Source organism: Diadema antillarum, unplaced genomic scaffold (genome assembly GCF_040938485.1).
Source record: "Diadema antillarum isolate AM-2024a unplaced genomic scaffold, OU_Dant_1.0 scf00000103, whole genome shotgun sequence".
NCBI classification, from domain to species: Eukaryota; Metazoa; Echinodermata; class Echinoidea; order Diadematoida; family Diadematidae; genus Diadema; species Diadema antillarum.
The window spans coordinates 3,264,119-3,276,595 of record NW_027270992.1 but is presented as its reverse complement, the minus strand read 5'-3'; the positions used below and the strand labels follow the sequence as shown (position 1 = coordinate 3,276,595).

General features: G+C 41.0%; 1 protein-coding gene across 1 annotated transcript in view; it reads left to right on the top strand.

Moving 5' to 3' along the window:
- Positions 1-12,477, top strand: part of LOC139719019 (scavenger receptor cysteine-rich domain-containing protein DMBT1-like) — a 40,622-nt gene that overhangs the window by 19,713 nt on the left and 8,432 nt on the right. The window contains exons 11-20 of the mRNA XM_071630460.1: positions 6-314; positions 791-953; positions 2,067-2,212; positions 2,697-3,011; positions 5,363-5,677; positions 6,988-7,148; positions 9,012-9,162; positions 10,675-10,887; positions 11,526-11,621; positions 11,992-12,312. Of these exons, the coding sequence (XP_071486561.1) occupies positions 6-314; positions 791-953; positions 2,067-2,212; positions 2,697-3,011; positions 5,363-5,677; positions 6,988-7,148; positions 9,012-9,162; positions 10,675-10,887; positions 11,526-11,621; positions 11,992-12,312 (2,190 nt within the window). The remainder of the gene's footprint in view (positions 1-5; positions 315-790; positions 954-2,066; positions 2,213-2,696; positions 3,012-5,362; positions 5,678-6,987; positions 7,149-9,011; positions 9,163-10,674; positions 10,888-11,525; positions 11,622-11,991; positions 12,313-12,477) is intronic.

Genomic DNA, 12,477 nt, shown 5'->3' with positions numbered 1-12,477 from the left:
GGCAGTTCGTCTGGTGAACGGCTCAAGCCCAAATAGGGGAAGGGTGGAGGTCCTGCACAACGGCCAGTGGTCAACGGTGTGCGACGACCAGTGGGACATCAACGACGCCAGAGTGGTGTGCCGTCAGCTTGGCTTTCCCTCGGCCGTCCAGGCCAAGGCGGCCGCGGCCTTCGGGCGGGGCACTGGTGCCATAGCGCTGGACGACGTCCAGTGCACAGGAGAGGAAGAGAGGCTGGCGGAGTGCTCTCATGGTGGGCTCGGAATCCACAACTGCCAACACAGCGAGGATGCAGGTGTCATCTGTGACGTCAATGGTAAGCAGGAGATACCTAGAGACCATTCTTATGGTCAACCACAACTATTTCATCCAGAGTTAGGGACATTTTAATCAGCACTGGCCATTTCTATTCATCAGTGGCCTTATTATTAATTAGATTTGGCATTCGATTAATTTCCCTTAGAACAGGAGCAAAAAATCTTCCAGTAAAAGGACATCAGACAGGATGACAAGCCTACTCATATGAATAGAAATGATGTGACAGTCCCTTTTTGAAGGCTATAATAAGGCCGTTGCAAGTATGTACGTAAGAAATACTGACACAATGTGATTTGTACTCTTGTGACAACTCATGGTGTGACCATTGCACTTCAATAAGCCACAAGTACAATACAAGTCTAAAATAGTGTATATCAAGTCAGCAAGTCTTTTTTTTTATTGTGACATTACTAATCTGTTCCAAAACTAAAGGAGACATATTCCAACTGACCCGTCGTTGTTGCTTGCTTTCAGTGAGATTACAGGATGGACGTTCGAGGGCGGAGGGGAGAGTGGAAGTGTACTATGACAGTGAGTGGGGCACAGTGTGTGATGACCACTGGTCAGTTGAAGATGGGACGGTCATCTGTAACAGCCTCGGATTTGGGGATGCAGTTGCAGTCACTACGCGTGCAAGGTAAAACTACAGCTGTAGTCTCTCTCTTGCGTGTAGATTTTATCCGCCAGGCTGCATTTACTACACACACATGCTAAATACAGCCACATTCATACTAAGCTCCCTATCTAACAGGCCTACTGATTTATATACCAGAGCAAAAGATAGGCATGGTTGGTTTAAGTATTTACATTGTAGTTTCTTACTCAAGGACTGAAGTGCTTTGGCTAAGGGTTGAACCCTTTACCTTTGTAACGAATGCACAATGGGCAATCCACTGGACTGCAATATGTTCACATAGTCAAACCTGTCTACAATTACTCCTGAAGGAAAACAAAGAATGTGGGCATTACGTACAGATGGCGGTTGTACACAATTGGTGTGGTAGCCATTGTTTATACATAATGTATATTCAATGCCCCATGTTATCACATGTAAACCACAGTAATGCATAATATGCATACACCTACATCGTACATACAATCTTATGTTAGCAGTTGCTCTACTCTGTCAAACAATCACAGGTTGCCATGGTTATGAACACCTTTAATTTGTTTGATGCAATGGCCAGCAAAACTACAATGTATAGTTAACTGATTGCTCTGCCACCACTCACTGCTGGGTAGTTACTATCCACAGTATTCAGTCATTTGGCACAAACCAATTAATTGAAATCTGTGGTCACTGATCACATTAGGCAGGTAGTCACTGCTGTAAAACCAGATATTTTCGGGTACATGAAACTTTTGCAATTTCGTGAAGAACCAGGATTCGCTGAAGTAGAATGCACATGAAAGTTCTTGTCTACATAATGCATTGAATGCCAGTTGCAATGAATGAAAGTGTCATGCCACAAAAAGAGCCATGGGCTCCAAATTTGCAAAAGTTTCATGCCAGGAATGTTTCTGGATTTTTACAGTATGCACAGCTTCCGAACTATAAATTTGCTTTTTTGCTTGATCTTTGTGTGTGTGTGTGTGTGTGTGTGTGTGTGTGTGTGTGTGTGTGTGTGTGTGTGTTGTGTGTTGTGTGTGATTTTAACGTGGTAAAGCGTGTGCCAGTGGTCATTAAAGACAGGTGGATACTAAATTGTTTTTTGTTTTGACCATGATACTGTTGTCTTTTTGACCTCAGGTTTGGAGAGGGAACGGGACGGATCTTTCTTGACAATGTAAATTGCAGTGGGTCAGAGAGCAGCCTCCTAAACTGCTCCCACGCTGGGATCGGGATCCACGACTGTGACCACGATGAGGATGCTGGCGTCATCTGTGGGGTCCCAAGTAAGTTGACATCTGACCTAATCTGGCTAGTATTGTTTATTTGTTTGTTTGTCTGTTTGTATGAGAGTATTTGTCAACTTATACTGAATTTCTGACTTTCTTGGTTAATTTGTGCCACTTATAAAAATCGTTCCAGTAATGTTGTGAAGATTTGGATGCTTTGAGCTCCTGCTGAATTTTAACAAAATTGAAAATTTTATGGTGTTTGTTTTTTCTGATGCTCAAATCCATGAAAGGGTAAGTGGTATTAATGTCCATTGCTCATTAAGGTTATTTCAATGCAAAATGACGTCACATGACGTGAAAAATGCCAGTTTTCATAAAATGATTTCAGATCGAGGATATGACTTGAATGGTAATACGTTTTCTTCATATGCTTGTGTGACATTATTTGCTGTGCTAAAAATGTGCCATTCAGAGATGCACATATATTACTGTGCATACACTGATAGAAAACTAAAGCTGCTCCTCCTTTTTCCATCAGATACAATCCGTCTGGTCGGCGGGCGCTCCAAGTACGAAGGCCGCGTCGAGGTCTTGCAGAACGGGGTGTGGGGTACTGTCTGCGACGACCATTGGGACATCAACGATGCCACTGTCGTCTGCGGCGAGCTGGGCTTCGTGGGTGCCCTGGAAGCCACGAGGGCGGCAAGCTTTGGCCAGGGCACGGGGCCCATCCTGTTTGATGACGTTCGCTGCAGCGGACGAGAGTTACACCTGTCGGAATGTGGCCACCGTGGTACTGGCATCCACAACTGTCAGCACATGGAGGATGCTGGGGTCATTTGCCAGGACATCAGTGAGATTTGGAAACATTTCTTTTTATTTTCCCACAGCAACAACAACAGCAACAACAACAACTATAACAACAACAACAACAATAACAACAATAACAACAATGATGACAACAGCAGCAGCAACAACAACAACAGCAACAACAGCAACAACAACTACTACAACTTCAACTACAACTACAACAACAGCAGCACAGCAACAAAAACAGTGACAGCAGCAGCAACAACTACATTTACAACTACAACTACAGCTACAACATCAACTACAACAACTACTACAATTACTACAACGACTACTACTAATACTACAACTTCTACAACTTCTACAACTACTACAACTACTACAACTACTACAACTACTACAACTACTACAACTACTACAACTACTACAACTACTACTGCTACTTATTTTACTCCTTTTACTACCTGTCCTATTGACGTGACAACAGTCGATGTGTCATTCAGAAGAAGTAACGTGAATGGTAAACATGAAATCATGAAAGTGTATACACTTTAAAGGCAATGCTTGTAAGGAATAGAGATGTTGGAAGTGGCAATTTTAATAACTGTCATCATAAATACATCTTTAAGCCCCCGTTCCACTATGCCGTTCTCGCTACGATTTGGCAATTTTCTCAGGTCGGGAAGGATCGGGTAAAACCTGAGCCGATCTGGACACAGTACGATGTTAGAACGCTCTAAGTACGCTGCAGTTACGACTACCAAGTGCTTGCTACGCTCTTACTACGATGATCGGGAATTAGACATTGCGATCTCTGCCGCTGCCGGTACGCTTTAGAACGATGTAGCTACGCTGTTAGTGCGATGTTGCCGATGTTATCCGATCAATGCACGCTGTATCTACGCTCTGAACGATCTATACGATCTTATCACGCTGTTACCCCCGTTCAGAGAGCTGAAAAGTGCCCGATGTGCCCCGATGTACCCCGATTCGACTGTGGGTCAGCAGTCAGTCAACATATTAGCATGCAGAACCGAAGAAATATACTGTGGACCTCGACGATTCATTCTTCTTTTTTTACTTTTGATTTTCGAAGTTGTTGTTGCTTCGTTATTCTCACTACTCTTTCTTCATCAGCGAGCCCGTGCTTCTGTGCCTCCAGTGCCCTGGTTATGACCCACCATTTCCCTCTCCTCTCCCCTCCTCCCCCCCCCCCCCCCCCCCCCCTTGTCCACCTCGGACTTACTACCTTCTTCACTACTATATCTTTCTATCCTCTCATCAATTTTTTCCTTACAAGAGAGCTGCCATGTGTTTGTTAATGTGCGTCCGTATGTGTGCATGTATGTGTGTATTACTCTGTCTTTTTTTTTTACTACCGCTTAGGGAAATTCGTTGTTGTTGTTTTTTGCAATTATATATTTTTCTCTATGAGGGGACTGCATTCTAATACTACAAGCTCTGCTTTTTAGCAGTCCCCTCCATTTCCAGCAATATTTTGTATGCGTTTACCACAGTGACGTAACTGTTATTTGTATCTCTGTTGATAATTTGCCTGCATCTCTTTTACAATGTTATTCTGTTCATTGCATTGTGGTACTGATTTCATGACGTCTGTGTATATGAGCGTTTCTTTGTATTTTTTATTATTTGTTTGTTGGAAGTGAAATAAATCAACTTGAACTTCAAGAGCCTCCTCAACTCACGGTTCTTTTGCAGCAATGCATTGTATAAACAAAGACGTGCTGATTTTTCAAAGGATTTTTCTTGATGTCCTTGCTTTTATAGTCCGTCTTCCTCCAGTTGTAGATGATTTCATATTCTTCAAAATTCTGCTATGTCCTCTTCCTCCTCTTTCAGCACCACGTGCAGTCTCTCTTTCTTCGCCTTTTGGGTAGCTGCTTCGCTGCTTTCTTCTCTTCTTTTTCTTCATCTCTTCTTCTTCTTCGAAAATTACAGCTAAAATTACTACCCGTTCTTGTGCCGATGTTACTATGCTCAGAAAGACCTTGTTACGCTCATCCCGCTGCGTTTACGCCGTCATTACGCTCTCCCCGCTGCGTTTACGCTGTCACTACGCTCTCCCCGCTTGCCGTACGATTAAAAATATGCCAATTTTGATCGGGGAGATGGGGAAGAAATTTTGAACCGGTTCAAAATTTCTTCCCGATCTGAAAAACTGCCCGCTCCAACCCCGACCTCCACACGCTGCTGCTACGATGCTTCCGATCCCCGTACGCTTTTGCCGCTCTCTCCCGATCTGCTAGATCGGGACAGATCGGGGTCCAAATCGTGATAGTGGAACGGGGCTTAAGTAGTGATTCTTTGAAAGCAGAACTTCCCAAGTGATAGACACAATTTTTAAAAATTATTTTTGTAATGTTTCATTGACAGCTGAGGTCCGGCTTGTCAATGGTTTAGCGCCAAATGAAGGTCGGGTGGAGCTCAAATATCAGGGTCAGTGGGGCACTGTCTGCGACCAGTCGTGGGACATTGACGATGCCGCGGTGGTGTGCCGGGAGCTGGGATACCCGGGGGCGGTAGCGGCCAACAGGGGAGCAGCTTTTGGCCGCGGCATTGGCACCATCTTCCTCAGCAGCATGCAGTGCACCGGACACGAGGGATCCCTGTTGAACTGCCCCCATCCCGGCATTGGCATCAACAACTGTAACCATGGCAATGATGCAGGAGTCGTTTGCAGACCAAAAGGCAAGTCAGAAGCTGGTGTCTGTTTGTAGTCTTTATTATTATTATTATTATTGTTATTATTATTATTATTATTATTGTTATTATTATCATTATTATTATTATTATTATTATTATTATTATTATTATTATTATTATTATTATTATTATTATCATTATTATTATTATTATTATTATTATCATCATCATCATCATTATTATTATTATTATTAATATTGTTATCATTATTATTATTATTATTTAGTCATTCATTCATTTATTCCTTCATTTGTATATTCAGTTATTTTTATTTTTTCTTTATTTATACATTTTTTTAAAAGAAATATGGATTGTAGTTCCCAGCCAAGCAAGACAGAGATAAAGATACATTCTGCTCATATGAGAACAAAAGTTCTTTCTCAGCTCAAAACACTGGTTATGGTGAACACAGAGTAGTGAGGAAGAAATAGGTTCTCTTGAACTTCATATTTCTTTTCTAGGTGGACTATGGCTTCACCAGTGGATCATAGTAGTTTATTGTTAATTACCCGCCAGGAATTCTGTATTTGTATGTATGAAAGTGTGTATACAATATGCATGTACATGTATGCTTGCAACTGTGCATCAAAGTCAATTCAAAACTACACAGATACTCTTTAGAAGAGACTATTGCAGTCAACCATGCAATTAACCTGTTGAGGACTGTTTGATTTTGCTACAACATGCATTTTCCATAGCCACCTGCCCGAGTATACTCGCAACTCGTCTTCAACGGGTTAAGGAGCAAATTTTTCTGGTGCAGAAACTGCAAAATTTCTAATGGTGGTTAGGCCCGTTAATAAAGGGCATGTAGTGTTTTCACAGTAACATTAAAATTTATGCAAAAAAGAACACACACACAAAAAACAAACAAACAAACAAACCAACAATCAACAGTCTATGTCGGCAAGAAATCATCCCAATGGAATATTTCGTGTAAGAAATGATGATAAAAGGTTGTGATTGGGTAGTCTGCAGACTTAAAAATTTTCAGTTGGCCATTCAGCTGAGCTCAAAAGAGTTACCATCGATTTAACAGAATCATTTCGGGTTTGTACTTGTTCTGTCTTCAAAATCCAGATGTAAGCCACAAAAATATTGTATACAAAGTTTCTTTTGATCGAGTTGCACATGTTCTGTATTTCCGAGACCATTGATTAATACAACAACAGATATTGTAGTTAAATTTTGTTGGCATGAATCCAGTAACTTAGTTCCTAAATGAACTATACTAACCGATAACCTTATTTATTAGTAACTGAGACATCCTTGCTTTTGTCGTTACCCCAACACAGTGCGTTTGGCTGGTGGCAGTGAGGTGAATGAGGGGCGTGTGGAAGTCTTCATGAATGGATTGTGGGGTACAGTGTGCGACGATGGCTGGGACGTTCATGATGGCGATGTGCTTTGCCGTCAGCTTGGCTTTGAGGGCGCTGTTGATGTGGTCCCCAGCAAGGTATTGTATGCTCTCATCACTGTGTTAACCCTTAAAGGACAAGTTCACCTTCATAGACATGTGGGTTGAGTGAATGCAGCAATATTAGTAGAACACATTAGTGAGAGTTTGAGAAAAATCGGACGATCTGTTATGAAGTTATGAATTTTTTAAGTTTCTGCCTAGTCACGGCTGGATGAAAAGACTACTGTAGCTTGTGATGTCACTTGTGTACAACGATATAAAGAAAGAATAAAGAAAATTCAACATATTTTCAGTTTTATCGCATAACAAAAGAACACTCGAATTCTCTCTTTCAGAAGGCAGGGTGAATAATATTACCCTTAATACACGTCAGTAACAAGTCGAAGAAATGTGCACTCTATTCAAAAAGTAAAGTTTTGTGAAATGCTCTTTTTATTTTCCTTATATCGTTGTATGCATGAGACATCATACACTGCCGTAGTCTTCTCATCCAGCAGTGACTGCGCAGATACTTAAAAAATCCATAACTTTTGAATGGATTGTCCGATTTTCCTCTTATACCTTTAATGTGCCCAGGCGTTTAGCTTAAGTTACTTTTTTCATTGGAATTCAGTAATCCACCCAAACTTGTCTGTTAGCAAGCCCTCTCAGGTGTAACAATGTGCCTCAGTTTAAAGGCATTATTTACCTTGTGCAGATGAAACAAAAACCCAGCTTTAGTGCTTCAAAATAGTTCTAAGATGTGAGTTTTGGATAGAAACAGCCAATGTAGAAATGTTAATCAGTATAAATAGTGTTAAGTTTTGTTAAATACAAATGTGAACAATAGTTAGAATAAAATTGTTTCCACAATTAACCATCTGCTGTTATAGTTTATTGAGAAAAATAATGATATCTCTTTATATTTCAGACTTTATTGCAAAATCTTTATATGGTATGATGTTTTGTGAAACAACTGATCTACACATTGTACATCAAATGTGTTAATGCAAACATTTTTAAATGGCTGCTCCCAATGGTAAATAGTACCTGTGACAGGAAGGCCATTGTGGCACAATGGGGGTCAGGAGATTAGGTAATCTACTTGTGTTCATTGACAACAAGGTCCCAGACACACCGTGTCAATAGGCAAACAAAGTACTCCATTGTGCTTGCCAGCCAGCGACAAATGCACTGGAATGAGGAATAAGGTTTCTATCATTGTGTATTTGTGTTGTTGCGGGATATCATTGAGTTTTGTGTTCACTGTGTTAAAGTTTCATCATCACATTTCACTGTGATAACAGGGAGGGAAAAAGGTTTGATGATAATATTGCAGGACTGATGCCGAGAAATCTGCATTATAAAGCAACTTGTTTTAATAAATTAGGGGAAAAGTGATATTCTCTCTCAGAAATCAAAGGATAGATGTTGTAATTACCTCTTGTCCAAATTCTGCAGTCCAAGACTGCATTGAAATTCAAAGTTTCATGACTTTTGGGTGTAATGAAGTATTTTGTGAAGATATTTTAAATCGCCCTACTGTGTCAGTGTATCTAATCTTTCAGTGAATGAAATCGAGAACTCCATATATTTGAAACGCGAAGTGTTGATGAGTGCATGATGATGATGTAACAATTGCATCATGAAATGCAGTCCTTTTTCTCATTTGGATACAGCATATTGAAAGAACCCTTGATTTCTCGCTGCCTCAGCCCCTGAGTGTTGTGGAAACAGCAAGCTGGCCACAGCTTTTGTGACTCTAATAGTTTGATATAATTTGAGGTGAACTTGCTGTGAAAGTGCTTGAAATGCCTTTTGTGAAGGACTTGACAAATATTGAGAAAAGCATTTACATCTTTTGAATAGAATGATATTATTGACGTCCTGATTTGAAAAGAAACGATTCTGTACTCACAGGATGGTTTTGGTTCTGGTTCGGGGCCGATTCACATGTCAACCGTGAGTTGTTCCGGTTTGGAGTCTGAACTGGGCGACTGCTACCACAGTGTTCTCGGACGTCATTCCTGTAACCACGGCAGAGATGCAGGGATTATCTGCTCAGTCCCAGGTAGAAAATGATAAATTTGTGTGTGTAAATGTGAGTGTGTGTGAAACATTTAATAAAATGAATAATGCCTCCATCATTTTAGTTGGATTTTTTTTTTCATCTTTTGAGATTTATTGAATTGAATGAAATGGTGTTCTCTCAGTCATTATTACTTATATACCTGTACTGGTAAAATGAATTTCGTGAGCCACTAGCTTGAATCATTCTGTTCTTGCTGTAATATTTTTTTAAAAGCATTTCTTCACATTCTTCCCCTTCTCTTTTCTCTCCTCTTTTGTTCTCTATGTTTTATACGACAGTCTTTAGTAGAGTTAACACCTGGAAAGGCACTATACACGATTTGATTTTTAGATATAAGCAAAAATCCTGTAAAACATATCAGACCAGAATGTGATGTGGTCCAAAATAAAGCACCTTTGTAAACTGATATGTTTAACCTTGTGTGTTGAAAACTGATGCAGACCTTTCTAAAGTGTTGATGATTGTGAATGGGGCCTTGCAGGAGATTCAACCCCTTACAACATCTATTCTTTGAAGGCTTCAAAGAAAAGAGCATGCAGCCACTCAAGGGTCAATATCTGTGCGCTACTGTGAAAGTGGAAATTCTCGCGGTGTTTAAATTTTCGTGCATTCCGCACAAGCAGAAACTAGCGCGAAAATAAAAGCACACAAATATTTTTGCCTGCCATATGTTCCAATAGTTAAGGTCTTGATTCTGAGGAATTAAAAATACACGAAATTCTTCTTAAAATTAGTTGCGCGAAAATATCCACTTTTACAGTATCTGTTGTAGGGTAACATAGGAGATTCAGGAAGCCCCACTTACCTGTATACTCATGGGCATATCGTCGCTGGGGTGGCAAGACCTTGTATCTGCAATTTTGGTGAAGATGACTTTTTTTGATTAGTGGTCAAATAATCGGTTAAGTGATGTCCTGTCCAAATTCTAGGTGTTTTAACCCAAAAATGAAGCCACCACAGCATTTTCAAGGAAAGACTATCCCATTCGCTACAGTGCTTTGGCCGCCATGTTTTTTGGCTCTCCTGAACATTTGACATTTTTGTAGATACGAGATCTTGTCGCCACAGCGACGATATAGTGCTTTCATAGATTACAATACTTTTTATCAAACATCGGAATTTCGTGTAGGTTTACCGATTTGTGTTGATAGCTGCAGTCATGGAAAGTTAAGTGAGTTGTTTGAACCTCAGAAGAAGAAAGCAGAACAATTTTAAAGACAGAGTGGTCAAGTCGCCTTGGTTCTGTGTGATGCTCCCTGAAAACCTTGTTTTACAGTCCAGAATAGAAAATATGAAGTTAACCCATTCCCTATGGGAACCTGGTGGCCCTTGTATTAAGTTTATAGGGATTTCAGAATTCAGTATGGAATGGGTTTAGTTATAAAATGCCTTTACACATAATGGGTTCTTAATGATGATTGACTGGAATAAGAGATTACTAGTCTTGATTTCTAGTCTTGATTCCCTCCATCATATCCTTCCCTTGAATAGTGCGCCTTGCCGATGGTAGCACAGTGAACGAGGGGCGATTGGAGGTGTTCGCCAATGGCGTGTGGGGCACCGTCTGCGACGGTGACTGGGACGTAGATGACGCTGCCGTTGTCTGCCAGCAGCTAGGATTTGGACCGGCTGTGGAAGCAACTGGTGGGGCAAGGTTTGGCCAGGGAAGGGGCCCCATCGTCCTCAGCGGTGTCGAATGTGATGGTGAGCACAAATTCAGATATTTTTGTCAAGTCTTTTGTTTGATGCTGACATAATATTCATATGCATAAATTGTATATTGTATATACATGTGTAAGATGTAGATGTTTATACAAAGGAAGTTGAGCTGACTTGAACAATATAGAGTGCCTTCTTCGCTTGCATTGTTTAGTTTTGTTTGTGTGAATATAATGCAATGTAAATATGTTATGATCCAGGACAGCTGGAGTTAAAACTTTCATGCTCATACACTATGTTTGCTGCAACTCTTGTTCAGTTATCATTCCAGATAAATTATAACTGCTGTAGCTACTTCAGGGGTAAATTTAATGCATTGTCATTTTGTGACATTTTCGCCATGAAGGGCAAGGTAAACTGTTGTTCCCAAGGGCACTGTCATACTCGAATGCACTGCTCTATTGTCAAGGGACTTGAACCAAAGATCTGAAGCTTGAACACCTAATGGTCTTAACCACTGTGCCTAAACAACTCAGTAGCCAAAAGCCCTCAAGTAAGGGGCTTGTATGTGATCGTTAAACACTCCTGTACTGTCTTGACAAAAACTCAGCAGACCAGAGTCCTGTGTGTGAAGATGAAAACACTCATGGTCTGTGACTAAATGTTGATTGATATCTTGTCAGGTTCTGAAGCCAGTATCATGGAATGCGAGCACAACCAGCTGGGAGTGAGCAACTGCAAGCATGATGATGATGCCGGCGTGATCTGTCGAGGTCCAGGTAGGCCCTCAAGACACTTCTTACTACAGTCCATTATGATGAATGTCTAGATAGATTGATGAAGGTGAAATGTCAAGATTAACATCTTAAATGATGCTGTCATTTGGATGATTGAAACAACATATATGTGTACAGACTTTTGGTGAGGTTGGATTTAAAGTTGAATGTGCAAATCAGGTTATTTTAGGAATGGCATGGATTTGTTACAGTTTTTGTGGGCGAATGGAATAAATGTCGATTGAACTGGACTGAAAATACAGAAGAGAAGGGAAAACATTCTTAGAACACTGTCGATGCCATTCCTAAAATTACCTGATATGCCACAAAAGTTATCAACATTTGTCTCCACCCCCACCCCCCTCCCTAACAGAGGCAATCCGCCTTGTCAACAGTGTGGAACAAGACCCCAACAAGGGTCGTTTGGAGGTGTTCCACGAGGGTGCCTGGGGCACGGTGTGCGACGACAGCTTCGACATGGTGGATGCCATGGTGGCCTGCAGGCAGTTGGGGTTCCTGGCGGCCCTCGCTGTGGTGCCCGGGGCCTTTTATGGGGTGGGTACTGGCCCTGTGCATCTTGACAATGTGCAGTGCAATGGGGATGAGGACTTACTGATAGATTGTCCCCGCAGTACGCTGGACAGACGCAACTGTGGACATGATGAAGACGTCGGGATTGTCTGCTTTGCTACAGGTAAGATGATTTAATAATCTTGACATAAGTTTTCTCTGCATTTTTCAAGGGGTTGCATAATTCCTTCATAGAATTTAAATATGACTTCAAGTGCGCTGTCAAATCTCATTCAACGTGGCTTTTATAGGCAGAGGAAATTCAGAATGAATGTATGGGAAAGTTTAA